Raw genomic sequence first — 14,565 nt, 5'->3', positions numbered from 1 at the left:
AGAACCAAAGGAGAAAGGTTACATGAAATCCACTGGTGATAGATTAAGGGGGGTGGGAGAAAGCAAAGGGGGTGGAATCTCTGGGATTGGATAAAAGCAATTGGAGAGACAGGTACTTCTTTCACATAGGTGGGTACAGGATAGTTAATAGTTCACACAGAGATGTTAATCAAGGGACAAGAATAATAATGAGGGGTTCTGTACTTTCCTGCTCTGGTCCAGAAAAAGGGATTACTGACATTCCAAGGATGTCATTTTAGGTGCAGAAAGACAATAGAAAGGCCCACGTAATGGCACAGATTAACTTTATGAAGGAAGCTTTTGGCTAAAGATATGACTTCCCACCATGGCCCACTTAGTTATGAAATTTTTTATGCTCACGCCATTTTATGTGGTTATTTTCAGTCTCCTGAGCTTGTCAGGTTTAACCTGTAGCCCCTTTTCCGTCCTCGCAGACATCATGACACTTCACCTCTAAATATTTCAGCTTATGTCTTCTAAGGATAAAGACATTCTTATATGTAACTATAATACATTATAGTCTAATACACTGTCATACCTAAGGAATTGAGTTGAATGTTGATACAATAATATCTAATAGAGTCCATATTAAATTTTCTTCAATTATCCTGAAAACATCCCTTACAGCCTTAAAAAAATTCAGTAGCAGGTAGAGGATCACACAGCATTCAGTTGCCATATCCCTTTAGCCTCCTTTAATATAGAGCAGTTCCCCCGTCCTTTTTTGGTCTTTGATGACATTGACATTTTTGAAGCACCCAGGCCAGTTGTCTGATGTAGTCTGTTTTCAACACAGCAACCAAAGGAATTCTTTTAAAACCTGGTGAGATCATGTCACTCCTCTACTCAAACCCCTGCAGCAGCTGCCTTCTCACGCCGAGTCAGAGTCCTTGCAATGGCCCCCAGGGCCCTGGGTGTTCCCACTCCCCTTTGAATTGCACCGGGATCTGACTCCACCTCCCTTCCGCCCCCACTCACAGCCACAGGCCTCCTGCTGCTCCAGGACCAAACCAAGCCTGCACCAATCTAGCACTTTCTTCCCTTTTCCTGGAATGCTCTTACCAGGACATTTGCTTGGTTCATCTCCTCACCTCCTTCAATTCTTGACTCAAATGCCTCCTTCTCATCCAGGCCCACCCGTACAACCTGTTAATGCTGCAGCCTGCTGCTCCCTGCCCCAGCCCTTCCCCAGGCTCCTGATCCTTTCACTACTCTTTTTTTTTTTTTTTAAATTACATATTTTATTTTGAAAAAAACCTAAAATTAGAGAAAAGTTGAAAATACAGTGTAAATAATGTTTCTCCTTGTACCAGCTGAGAGTATACTGCTGACTGGCTACCACATCACCTTGTATACTTTGGTGGGACTTTCCTACAATCAAGGTCATTGGCCTACTTAACTACCACACAACCTTCAATATCAGGAAGTTAACATCGATGTTTCTACCACCTAATCCTCCGACCCCATTCATGTTTCACCAATTGTCCCAGTAATGTCCTTTACAGCAAAAGGATCCAGTCCAGAATCAAGACCAGAATGGAGTATTGTATTTAGTTGTGGTGCTTAAGTCTCTTTCAATCTGGAATAGTTCCGCAGTCTTTTCTTGGCTTCAGGACCTTGACACTTTTAAAGATTGCAGTTACTTTGTAGAATATTTCTAAATTGTGTTTATTTGGTGTTCTTCATGATTTTACATTTGGGTGGTTCATCTTTGGAAGGAATATCACAGAAGACATCCTGAGTTTCTCACTACATTAATTTAGATAGCACCTGATTTCATTTTGTCCCATTACTGGAGATATTAATCTTTCTCACTTGATTCATCTGGTGTCTGCCAGCGTTCTCCACTGAGACGTCACTCTTTTTTTGAAATTAATAAGTATTTTGTGTGGAAGTACTTTGGAAATATGTAAATATCCCATTCTTTATCAAAATTTTCATTTATTGATGTATTTATTTATATCAGTATAGAGTTTTGTTTCATCCAATAAAATCTGTTGGTGTTATTGCTATGGACTAAATGTTTGTGTCCCCCAAAAATTTATATATTGAAGCCCTAACCCCCAGTGTAATGGTACTTGGAGATGGGAGGTAATTAGGATTAGATTAGGTCATGAAGGTGGGGCCCTCATGATAGGATTAGGGGCTTATAAGAAGAGGGAGAGAGAGAAATCTCTCTCCACTCACAAGCATAGTGAAAAGGTCATGTGAGGACACAGTGAGAAGGTGGTTATCTGTAACCCAAGGAGAGAGCCCTCTGATACCTGCCTTGCCTGCACCTTGATCTTGCACTTCCAGCCTCCAGAACTGTGAGAAAATAAATTTCAGTCGTTTAAGCCAACCAGTTGATAGTCCTGTGGTATGGCAGCCTGAGCTAAGACGAGCATTACTAGTGGGTCAGGGGGAGTCCACTCAAGCTGGCTCGTGTGTCCTTTTGAATTATCCTCATCATTCTTTCGGCTTTCTTGGCTGTCTGACCCAAGATCTTCCAGGTTCATCTTATACCTTCCCTGGTCCAGGCCTAGAATCAGTCACTTCCGCAAAGAAGCTTGATTCCTTTTACTGGAACATGGTATTTAGAAGCCAATATCTGGGTGTTAGATGCACTCATTGCTACTGGCATGTCACTGCTCCTGGGCCAGCACGTACACACACACACACACACACACACACACACACACACACACACAACTATTTTGAAATCCATGAATTCACACTGACCCCTACAGTTCCAATTCAACACCACAGGGTCCCTTCTGGTTTTCTTTTCTTGTAACGCTCTTCTTCAGTAGTGACCTGGTTCGCACTAATATATAGCTACTTATTTGCTCAGTCCCCCTATGTAACCAATTTCTCATTGCCACTCCCTTCCATGCACAGGTCCCTCTTCACACTCTCTTGGTTCTAATGCCCCACATGCAGGTCCTGTTCCTGCTACTCAAGCTCAGACATCTCATACCTGACCTTCCTCAACTTGGCTGCCTCCTTACCCTGCTTAGGCCCCAACAACCTAAGCCAGGCTGCCCTTCTTTACCCCACTTGGTGCTCTGCACTGGGCCACACTCCACCACCACCATGGTGTCACCTCCTCACTTTGCTCAGGCGCCAGTTCCCCATGCTAGGCCTTCCTCCTCCAGGGTGTCCTCATCACCCAGCTTTGGCTCTGACACAACAGGCCGCCCTGTGCACAGACACTGTCCTCGGGCTCCACTCCCAGACCACCCATCTGCATTGATGTCCTCCTCTCCTGGCTTGGCTCCTACACCCAGCACCAGGCCTTGCCCTCGCGGGAGCTCCTGTCTCACCGTACTTGGGCTCTGACACTCCAGCCTGAGCCACCTATAAGTGTGGTCACCCCTATGCAGACTCTATGCGGGTTCCTCCCACAGGGGGGGCTTCCCCTGTGCAGACACCTCCTCACACTGCTCGGGTTCCCAGTCCCCACACCTGGCCACCCCTCCACATGGATGCCTGCCTTGCTCTGTCACACCTAATGGTTTTGGGACTGAAGAGAAGGGAAGGCAATGAACAAGAGGAGGAGGCAGGCTGCTCTATTCTTTACTGTTCCAAAGCACTTGCCACTTTTGTATTCGTCCACTAGTTTTTGCCATTAGTTTTGCCATAACAAAATACCAGAGAATGGATGGCTTAAGCAAGAGAAATGTATTTCCTCACAGTTCTGGTGGCTGGGAAGTCCAAGATCAAAGTGTCAGAAAATTCGGTTTCTGGTGAAGGCTGTCTTCCTGGCTTACAGATGGCTGCCTTCTTACTGTGTCCTCCACACCATCTTTTCTCTGTGCAGCATGGGTTGGGGGTGGTGGGGAGAAAGCTCCCTGGGGTCTCTTCCTCTTCTTATAAGGACACTAGTCTAACGGATTACAGCCCCATCCTTACGACCTCATATAACCTTAATTTATTCCTTAGAGGCCCTATCTGTTATTACAGTCATATTGGGGCTTAGGGCTTCAACCTATGAACTCTGGGGGACACAGTTTAGTCCGTAACATCTTTCTATCAGACGGTCTATGTTGCTTGATTACATTTACTGTTTGTTGCGTCCTGCATGTCAGCAGCTCCCTACTGCCAGGGATCTTTATCTCAGTCTCACTGGCATCCCAAGAACCTGGAAGAGCAGCTGGAGGCACGCACCCACATGTTGGGAGGGGTGCTGTGCCTGAGGAAGCTTCCAGGGAAGGCCTCATGCCCACGCATCCCCAGCCCCTCAGACCTCGCTAGGGCAGGGAAGTCAGAATCGCTGGGACCAGGTACAAACGGTTTATTTTTCTATAAAGAGCCAAGTACAAAGAGGAAGGGGAGGGCAGCTGGGCCTTAAGGAGCAGCAGTGGACTCAGGCCCTGGTGGAGGCCCCAGGAGGCCCTGGCAGCTGCCCCAGGAATAAACAGCATCCAAGACATGGCCGGTCAGGGATCTCCAGTGTGATGATGGAGAAGGAGCGGGGGAGGTGAGGTGAAACCCCAAGATTGTTAACAGAGTCACACAAAGCCAGGCTTCATGGACGAGCGGTGGCAGTTGGGGCAGTTCCGTGTCCCATTGTTCTGCAGGCACCTTGGGAGGCAAAGGGCTCTGTCCACTCAATGAGCCTGTCTTTCCACCCTGGGCCCAGCCTCTCTCTCCTCCCCTCCCCTCTGTAGGGGCTGGGAAGGTGTCAAGGGAAGGGGACAGCCCCAGGCTCCTGCCAGCAATACTGCTTGTCTCTCCCTCTCTGCCTGGATGGGAGGAGAGGGGGTGGGGAGAGGGGAGAGCAAGCGGCTGGGCATCAGTAAGTGGGGACGGAAGCCTATACCTGCCACAGCCCTGAGGCAGGTCTGGCCCTGAGGTCTGAATCCTGTCACCTTTCAAAGGTGTCTCTGAATTCTCTTCGGGGAGAATAATAGTAAGAACGGGACCTTATGGGGCTGCCAGGAGGATTCAATGAATTAATACCTGGGAAGCTCTTCAGACATGCTTGGGAAGCAGAAAGCACTATGTAAGTGTCCGCTGTTATTACTGCAACTGTGATTAAGCCCTAGAGCACACACAGAGGCCTGCGTACCCCTGCCCCTGCCGGCCAGAGCCCTCACCGGAGGTGGAAGATGTGGGAGCAGGGCAGGGCCTGCAGCCGGCTGTTCCTCTCGCCTATGGACTCCCCGCACAGGCCACAGTACAACTCGGTCTCCTCCACGCACTCGTGGAAGCGCACGACGTGGGCTCGCAGTTCCCGTTGCAGCCCCTTGCTGCGGCATATGCTCTCACTCAGACAGTGCAGCTTCAGTTGGCTCAGCTGGGCCAGCAGGGACCGGAGAGCGGGCAGAAAGGACGAGGCCAGGTCAGTGTTGCTGAGCAGCCACCCCGCTTCCCTCCTTGTCCAGCCCATGAAGCTGTCCCCATTGGGTCACCAGGCAGTCAGTTCACATGGGGTCCAGTGTTGGCTGAATTCCTACCTTACTGGTAGATTTAGGAAAAACATCCTGCCCTCTCTGGGCCTTGGTTTTCCCTCATGCAGAATGAGGGGATGGGTGAGGTCAGTTTTCCTCACCCCTAGAACCTGCTGCATTGACTCCATAATTAATTTGCTTTCCTGTTTTTGTTAATTAAATATACACAACAGTTCGTAGGCTTTTCTGATCAGCCCAAGATACTGGGGTAAACCTGAGTGGCTATAATCCAGCCAAAGTCACATATATTTGGCATTTCAGTTGGATTGTATACCCGATCCCAGAGAAATGCACATCTTCTAGGAGACTTTGAGAAACATTGAGCCTATTTTCAACATTTAAAGGTTTGGATACAATTATCAAATGTAGAGAGGCCATATGCCTTTGGAGTTAAGAGAGGCCAGGGACCAAGTAGTGGGCCCTTGAGCCTCGCTTTCCTCATCTGTAAAATGGGGCCCATTGTGCCTACCTTGCAGGGAGACAGTGAGGACTGGAAGCCATACCTGTGGTGCCCATATCTCAGTGAATAAAGGCCACTGTTGTGAGTTTTAATGGCCATCCAGAAGCCTCTGAGGAATTCTGATATCCTCTGAGCTACAGAATTCTTGCCCTGCCCTTTGAAGCACTTTCTGGGTAGGAGAGAAACAGCTTGGGTCTTGGGGTGGCTTGGGGCAACTCCTGGAGATCAGGCAGGGCTCAGGGCATGAGGGGGCTCAGGGGGGCCCCCCTACCCACCCAAGATCCCACCTTGGGCTCTTGATTCCAGACTCAGGAGACAGAAGCAGGTCTGACCTTGTTTCCCACCTCCTCAGCCAGGTCCTGCGCTCTCTCGATGACATCCAGAGCCTGAAGGGGAGCACAGGCCAGGGTTGTGGGCAGAGCTGTCTGACAGAGGCCTTGGCTCATAGGATAGGAAGGGGTAGGGAGAGGTGGACATGGGGAGGGTGACAGAGCTGGGCAGCTGCCCTATGTGTGGAGGGAGCAGGAAGAGACTGGGGTGCAGTCATAAGACCTGTGTGGGCAAGTTACCTCCTGCCTCAGTATACTCAGATACAGAGGAGAAGAATATTTCTGTCCTGAAGGGTGTTGTGAAATCATGGCAAGGGGTTAAAGCATCCTGAGTTCAAACCCCAGCTCTTCCCCTTAACCAGCTGTGTGACTGGGCAAGTCATGGGCCTTCTCTGAGCCTGGAAAGTGGCTTGGAATGTCTTAGCCTCAAGGGATCGGGGCGAGGGCTGATGGTAGACAAAGTGTCTGAAAGAGTCCTGCCAGGACCAGATAGACTCACAGATTGTTGGCTGACCTACTGGCCCCAAATGGGAGCAGTGGGGAGAGCTGGGGGCTGCAGGACTGGGCCCGACCTCACCTTGTCCAGCGCCTTCCTGGCCACCCAGCATTTGGCCACGCCCAGCAGCACCTGCACCTGCCCCAGACGGTTTCCAATCTCTGTCATGATGCTCATGGCAGAATCGTACCTGGGAAAGGCTGTCTGCACAGCCAGATGGGGGGTGGGGTCAGGCTGGGCCAGGATACCTCACTCCCCACCCCACATCCTGGTAACCTCACCTCCAGGTCCCCACGGCTCCGGTGGATGTCAGCAAAGCAGAGCAGGCAGAGTGCCTGTAGTGGCCGGTCCCCATGCTGCAGTGCGATCTTCATAGACTCCTGTGAGGGAGGCCTGTCACTCAGGCCTGCTCATCTGCCGTCCACCACTGGGGCGCCCCCACCCAGTGGGCCCCTCTGACGGGCAGCCCAGGGATCACCAACATCTTCAGAGCCCAATACACCCATCACGGTGCTCAGACCCCATGCACCGAACCAGTGAGACCTCACAGCACCCAGCAAAGTACAAACTGAGGCTCAGAAAGCAGAAGTGACTCCATCGATGTCACCTGGCTAATAAGTGGCAAAGTTGAACACAGGTCCATGGAACTGACTACTTAAAGTGCCTCTAGAGGGTGTGTGATGGTGGGCAGAGGGAAGCCCCCTCCCTGAGAATGTACTGGAAGGGAGTGAGGTTTAGGGCAGGAGAAACATGCACACTTCAGGGGCTCAGCTATAGAAAGGCTGGATCAGGGACAAGCCTTGAGGCCTCATTGGGCTGATTTGGAAGGAGGCCCTGCTGTGGGTCCCAGACCCTGGCCCACACCCCCACTTGTCCCCTTCCCTGCGGCCCCACCTCACAACACTCCATGGCACTACCCAGGTGGCCCAGCAGACGATATGCCACCGCCATGTGGTACTGGCTCATGGCCCGGTACTTGAGGCTCCAGCCCTTGCCGTAGTCGTTGACAAGCTCTGCGGCCTTGCAGGGGAAGAACAGGGCTTTCTCATAGTCCTGCAGGGACACAGGGGGGGGCCGGGATGGGAGGGGGCACACTGATGACAGGAGCTGCCCCTCAGTCCAGGGTTCCAGGTCCTGGATTCTCCACCAGCCAGGGGCCCATAGGCCCCACCGGGTGTTCATTCATTCATTCTAGGATCCAGGGAAAGAGTGATCTAGGCAGAGGAAACAGCCAGTGTGAAGATGTAGGTTCCACCAAAGAAGGGGTTTCATCTGTTTTGCGGATGTTTGGTAATATCCCATGGCTCAGTTTTTTGGCACTTAGTAGCTGCACAATAAATATTTGTTGAATGAATAAATGAATGAGAAGGCAAGAAAATACGGTTGGCTTCTCTTCTCACGCAGTGCCAGTTGGGCCTCTCAGCTTCAGAGACACACGAAAGGGTGGCGGTGGGAGGGATACCAAGCCCCACTTGAGTTCGCCTCCGGGACCCAGCAGCAGCTGCTCCCTGCAGGCCCCGTGACTGATTACCAGAGCAGCTGGCTCAGAGGAACATCAGGACAAACACACTGCGGCAGTGAAATCATTCTCTCATCCCTTCTTTCTCCTCAAGCCTCCAAACCCCCTTTCTACCTGCCCATTATGAGCTGATGACCTCGCCTCACACTCCACTGGGAAAACAGAAGAAAATCAGAGAGGAGCTCCATTGTCCAGCTCATCCATGAAATTCCATCAGATCCGCCCTCTGCTTCCCTCCTGCTACTGTGGAGGAGGGCTCCCCGCTCCTCTCAGTGTGAGCCCCTCCTTGGGGCTCTGGGCAGCTCAGTTGTCCCTGTCTCTTTCTACTGATTCATTCCCATCAGCATTTCTCATCTTATTTAAAACATAAAAACAAAAATCAAAGTCAAACAGTCTTATTTTGACCTCATGTCCCCTTCAGCTACAGCCCTGGTTCCCTGTTCTTTCTTATAGAAAACCTATTTGATCTTTCACTGGATCTCTAACAAGGATCTCTGAGTTAATATGACCAAAAGAGAACTCTCAATAATCTCAATAAAACCTTGTTTCCTAACAAATTTTGTTATGTTCTTTTTAATTTGAAGCCATGCAAATGTTCTACGGTTTCAAAAAAATTAAATTAAAAATTTAAAAACCCTAAAAATAGAAAATAGAAATAAATGACCCTAACTGCGTATCATGATATTATTGCAATTATGATAATTAAAATTATTCTATATTATAATAGAATTATGTTATAAGGTACTGTTACATATAATATATAAAATAATGTTATACATAATATAATGCAATATATTATTGTATTGTAGTATGTTACGTTATAGTATATTAATATAACCACACAGAAAAAAAATTGCTTCAAATGACCTTAGTACATATACTTGACCCATGGCAGATGTTAATCCATAATGGGATGTATTATAAAGACAAAAGATCACTAAGAAATCTTAAACTTCCTTCAGGTGTCTTTTTTGGGGGTGGTTTTTTTTTTTTTTGAATACTGTTGTCTTTTAAACGTATCTTATGTATTTTGTAGGCTAAAATAAATATTTAATTATGTTGTTAGAAACCAAAATTTTCAGTCTAAGAGAAAAGAGAATCAAGTTTTCAATGAACTAAGGAAAATCCTGAAACGTTTGATTTGAATTGGAAATATCAGTATAAACTTCAGTTGTCCTGGCAACTGAAAAGAATTAGAAGCAACAACAACACAGTAGCAATGAATGCCCCGAGAGCCTACATTTCGTCTTTAAATACCATTTCCTAGTAAGAAGAACCTGGAGAAATGGCCAATTCCAGGTCTGGGGCATGCAATATACAAAATGAGCCCAGGTCAGTTTATTGTGGCAGAAAATACAACGCTTTCAAAGACTGAATCTTGTCCGAAGGACACAGGAGTCGCACTGAAGAGAATCCCACTGACTGAAGTTAAGATAATCTGAGCATCAAAAAGAACAATGATGGCAATTGACTAAAGGATACTGAATAAATAAAAAAGTCCATGATTTCATAAAGATACTCCAAAAAGAGGAGGCAAAATAAACCAGTAAGTGTGACCACAGAAGGCAGCTATTATATCGACTCCTTATTCTGAAAAGTGGTCATTAAAGGAAAGGGAAAAAGTATTTATTCTGCTACTTCAGAGTAATCAATTAGCCCCAGCTAATGAAGGGAAGTTCTTTTGTATAGAAAAATCCCAGCTAATAATTGTATAGCAAGAATAATAGAACTTGGAAATGGCCATTTCATTAGAGTTGAAATAGAAGAATTGATCCAGGCAACAAAACATCAATACTAGAGGCTAACTAAAACCATTCTGGAAAATGTAACTGCACAACCGAATATTCACAGGGTCCCAAAGTGTCACCCCACAAGTTAACCTGCTGGTCATGAAAGGAAAAACGCAAACCCTAAAACGGAGGGATCAGGTTGTCACTCCCTCAGCCACCGCTAAGCTATAACATGGAGAACACAGCATCACTCATAGAATATTCTTACCAAAAACTTGTGACCTAACCCTAACCAAGTCATTATATAAGTTCCTAGTTCAAAGGAAGTAAAGACTTAAAGCAACAACTTACATGACTCCTTGAGGAAGCAATGAGACAATGAGATGGAACATTCTGCAAGGCTTCTTCAATAAATCAGGGACAATAAAAGGGGAGGGGAGGAATTTTCTACCGAAAGGGACTGAGAAGTCATGAGAACCACTGCAATGTGTGGCTCTTGTTTGTGTTTCAATTCAAAAGAGAAAACTCATTCTGTTTTCAGGATAAGTAGAGAAATGTAAGAGATGGTTGTTCATTGTAATGTGTGTGATAATAGTATTGTGATTATGGAAGAAAGTGTTCTTCTATAAGCAAATGTCCTCTTCCCCCAGGTCCCAGAGACGCAGCTAAACTCCTTCGGGGTAAAATATCACCATGCCTACAATGCTGGATCACCACACTTCGGTTTAAGATTTTAAGATATGTAAATCAGCTATGGCAAAATATTAATGATTATTCAATCTAAATGGTGGGTAGATGGAGATTCATTACATGATTCTCTCTACTTTCCTAAGTGGTTAATTTTCTTCATAATAAAAAAGGTTTGAAAATACCCCTATTCCTCTCTAATCCTATCGCATCTTACTGAATGGCTTTCCCTGTCCGTCTAGTTGCTGAAAACAAAATCCTCAGTGTCATCCTGGATGACTCTCATTTCCTCACACCCACCTCTGACCCATCAGCATCTACACACTCATTTACCCCCACATGTACTATGCGTCTACTATGCGCCAGGCATTAACAACCGCCACAGGCCAAGTGCAGCCTGGATGCCTAGGGGCAGGGGAATAGGTGCTCAGGACCAGAAGCCTGTAGCCATTGGCCCCATCCAATTGTTCACAATCTGCCTTCTCCCCTCATCCTTACCTCTCTGACCCCACCACCTCCTACCTCCTTCTCACACGCCTGCTGCAGCCATGCTGGCCTCCATCCTTCCTGGAACACACCAGGCATGCTCCCCCAGGCAGAGCTTTGCCTTAGCTCTTCCCTCTTTTTCACTCTTTTGACAGATTTCTGCATGGCTCCCCCTCTCATCTCCTTCAAAGTATCAGACATCACCTCAATGAGCCCTTCCAACCCCCCTCTCCTCCTCCCCATTTGAAACTGCAACAGCCCTCCTCAGCATTTCCCACCCCCTCCCCCTGCTTGCCTTTCTCCTGAGCACAGTCGGGCCTGCTCTACAACTCACTGTGTTCATCGTCTTTCTCCCCCACCTAGAAGGCAAACTCCATGAGGCGGGGACTTTGCTGTTGTTTTAGTGAAAGTTAAGACAGTGCCTGGGACATACTCAATGCTCAGTAAATATGTGACGGATGAATCCTTACAACCATGCTGTACAGTGGGTCATATTCCCTCCCCTGTTCTACAGATACACGTACCAAGGTTCTGAGAGCAGAGGGGACGTGTCCACGATCACACGGCCAGCACGAGGCAGTGCGGGTTCATGGGCTGTCCTCGCACAGGAGCCTCCCACGCCCCCAGGAAGTCAGACAGATCAAAGTTTAAATTCTGGTTCTGCCCTTTCCGACCCAGCCTTGACCTTCCTGGGTAAGGGTTCCCTCCCAGACTCATCCGCCTCGTCCCTGAGGGCCTAAATGGGGTAACAAGACCGGGAACCTGGCTCTCAGGAGGCTCTCAGGGAGGCGGAGTCCACCATCACCCTCTACCTGGGCCAGGACTCACCTTGACCTGGGCATAGAAGCTGCCCAGGCTGCAGCAGACGCGGCACTCCAGCATGGCGTCATCGTTGTTGTGGGCATAGCGCAGGGCCTTCTCGAAGCTCTCCAGGGCCTTCTGGAAGAGGCTGAGGCCCAGGAAGGCATTGCCCATGCTCACGCTCACCTGGCCTCCAAGCTGGGCGCCCGCCCTGGTGCCAGGCAGGCCGAGGCAGGTCTTGCAGTAGGAGATGGTCTTGTGAAACTCACACAGCTTCTCGTTGCTGCGGGCCAGGTTCAGGTAGCCCTCCAGGAGGAAGTCAGCATCCTCCAGCTCCCGGGCAGTGTCGATCTGCACCACGGCAAACTGCCCATGGGGGCGGTGGGCAGGGGGCTGTCAGCCTGGACTCCGAGCCTCGGACCCGAGCCTCCGTCCACCCCGCCAAGCCTCACACCCCAAAGCTTCCAATCCAGAGCTTCTAGCCTCAGCCATAGACTAGAAGCTTCAGCCCTGGAGCCTCTACCTCCCCAGCTCAAACCCAGAGCTTTCACCTTTCCCATCTGCAGTCTCCACTAGGCCCCGCCGACACTCTGCACACACAACCCCGCCCCCAGTCTCAAACCTACAGCAGACTCAGAACCCCAAACAGGAAGGCTGGAACCTAGACTCGCCGAGACCTAGACTCAAAATCCCCAAACCCTGAGGCTGAGAACCTCAGTCTGAGTCTCAAGACACTGAAATTCAAGGCCACAGGCCCATGTCAGAAGCAAGACCCAGCATCTAAGACTCAGGTCCTTGGATTCAGAGCCTCAGTCCCGGGCCACTAGCTCATGGGACACAGGGGAGCCTGAGGAGGCAGAAAGGGGGCCGGGAAGCCTGGGAGAAATCTAGCGCTCCCAGGGCCTCGCCCTCCCACGTCAGCGCTGGGCGCTCCCACCTTCAGCATCTCCTTGTAGCGGCCCATCTCCGAGTGGGCCGTGACCAGGCAGCCCAGCACGCGAAAGCGCCCCACGAGGTCCGAGCTCTTCTCCAGCACCTTCATCCACACCTGCAGAGCCTTCTCTGTCTGGTTAGACTGGTATAGCTGGAGCCCTTTCTCGATCTGCTGCTTCGTCTGGTCCTGCCCCATTTTCCCAGAGCCCTGCGCCCCACACGTTCAGACGCTGGTGGCTCTGTGCCTTTAGGCACTCATGGCAGGGGACCCACAGTGCCAGCTACCCACTGAGACCCGGGAAGGAAAGCAGTGCTGGGCAGAAGCTGAGCAGGGCCTGATGGAGAGCGGGTGCCACCCTGGGAACAAAGCTAGTTCGGCCCCTGTCTGCAGCTGTCCCTGCCAGTTGGGGTCACGTGGCCGCTGAGGAATGTCAGCCTCAAGGTCACGCGGGCCTCTGCCGTACCCACCCCCTAAGCTGGGAGGTGGCTTCCCAGGGATGCAGGCACCCTGCCCTCTGGGCACCTCCTTGGGTGTCTCTTCGGCACCTCTGACACTGGCCCTGACCCTCCTGGCAGGGCAGGCCGTCCCGCAGCCTTGCCAAGGAGTTCCCTGCAAGGGGTGGGATGAAAGCTGGGAGGAAGCAGGGGTGAGGCTGGGCACACAGGTGTCAAGCAAGCGGGGGCAGCACCCAGCCTGCCTCTCCCTCCCCCACCCCCACATCTACCCTCCCCCAGGTTTTGTTCCTATGATTTCCCTGGGCACCGAGGTCATGTACCCATGTACATGTCCACACCATTCCCAACATCCTAATAACCAAGCCAAGTCACTGACCTCTTTGCGCCTCAGTTTTCTCATCTGTAAAATGAGGATAACAATAGGCTGATAAACCCTAACTCATAGGGTTGTTCTGAGCCAGCATGGTGTTGTGGGTAACAGCGTGGACCCTGAAACCAGCCTGCCAGGGTTCGAATTCTGACTCTGCCATTTATTAGCTGTGTGAGCAGCGTGACTTTGGGCAAGAGAGAAATGGTACCTACCTCACTGGACGGTTAGAACTAAATGATGTACTAGTGGGCAAGGACTTCAGAACAGTGTCTGGCACACAGGAAACACTCTACGTGTTGACAAGCAAGGGCTCATCCCGAGCTCTGTCTGCTCCACAGTAAACTGCCCACCAGGGACACTAGGTGGCCCTAGGAGGTTTAAAAAGTGTCCCAATCCCAATCCCAACCTCAGTTTGAAAGGGTCCCTAATTAAGAGCTTTAATACCAGACATTGTGAAGAAGGGCAGGGAGCAGACATCTGAAATATTGGGGCTCCTGGGATTGAGAGTCAGGTCCTAGGTAACGGGGCCCCTGCCAACCCACCAGCTCATCTCACCCCATTTTTCTCCTCCCTTGCTGCAAACCAGGTTCCTTCTTGCCCCAGGACAAAGTTCATCCTTTCAGAGCAGGCAGTGGTTTTTAACATATTCCCAAATTTGTGCATCAATCACCACTAATTCCAGAACATTGTCATCCCCCTGAAAAAGCCACGTACTCATTAGCCCTCACTCCCCATTCCTCCTATGTTATGGGCTGAATTGTGCCCCACCCCCATTCATATGTTGAATCTTAACCCCCAGTACCTCAGAATGTGACATATAACTTGGTTACCCTGTCTTTAAA

At 49.6% G+C, this 14,565-nt stretch overlaps 1 protein-coding gene across 6 annotated transcripts; it reads right to left on the bottom strand.

Moving 5' to 3' along the window:
* Positions 1–1,269: 1,269 nt before the first annotated feature.
* Positions 1,270–13,468, bottom strand: RAPSN (receptor associated protein of the synapse). 6 transcript variants are annotated; one of them, XM_081064875.1, is made up of 8 exons: positions 12,902–13,468; positions 11,992–12,330; positions 7,636–7,794; positions 7,023–7,121; positions 6,823–6,945; positions 6,249–6,302; positions 5,103–5,302; positions 1,270–4,587 (listed from the first exon to the last, which is right to left on the bottom strand). In XM_081064875.1, exons 1-8 carry the CDS (start codon positions 13,091–13,093, stop codon positions 4,515–4,517), a joined length of 1,239 nt encoding a protein of 412 aa, XP_080921001.1. In that variant the 5' UTR covers positions 13,094–13,468; the 3' UTR covers positions 1,270–4,514. The 6 variants fall into 6 exon arrangements, with proteins under 6 accessions (XP_080921001.1, XP_080921004.1, XP_080921003.1 ...); XM_081064877.1 differs by having other exon boundaries at positions 4,282–4,587; positions 7,636–7,761; positions 12,902–13,296; XM_081064876.1 differs by having other exon boundaries at positions 4,282–4,587; positions 11,992–12,315; positions 12,902–13,284.
* Between the last annotated feature and the right edge of the window lie 1,097 nt (positions 13,469–14,565).

Source organism: Rhinolophus hipposideros (assembly GCF_964194185.1).
Source record: "Rhinolophus hipposideros genome assembly, chromosome: 10".
In the NCBI taxonomy this organism is placed as follows: domain Eukaryota; kingdom Metazoa; phylum Chordata; class Mammalia; order Chiroptera; family Rhinolophidae; genus Rhinolophus; species Rhinolophus hipposideros.
This window is presented reverse-complemented; position numbering and strand designations above follow the sequence as displayed.

Excerpts from the sequence above, each read along its gene's own strand:
- RAPSN (XM_081064873.1), bottom strand. The coding sequence starts at position 13,093 with ATGGGGCAGGACCAGACGAAGCAGCAGATCGAGAAAGGGCTCCAGCTA. Across the intron at positions 7,795-11,991 it reads GCTTCTATGCCCAGGTCAAG|GACTATGAGAAAGCCCTGTT; the intron begins GTGAGTCCTGGC and ends GTGTCCCTGCAG. Across the intron at positions 6,946-7,022 it reads GGAGCCGTGGGGACCTGGAG|ACAGCCTTTCCCAGGTACGA; the intron begins GTGAGGTTACCA and ends CTGGCTGTGCAG.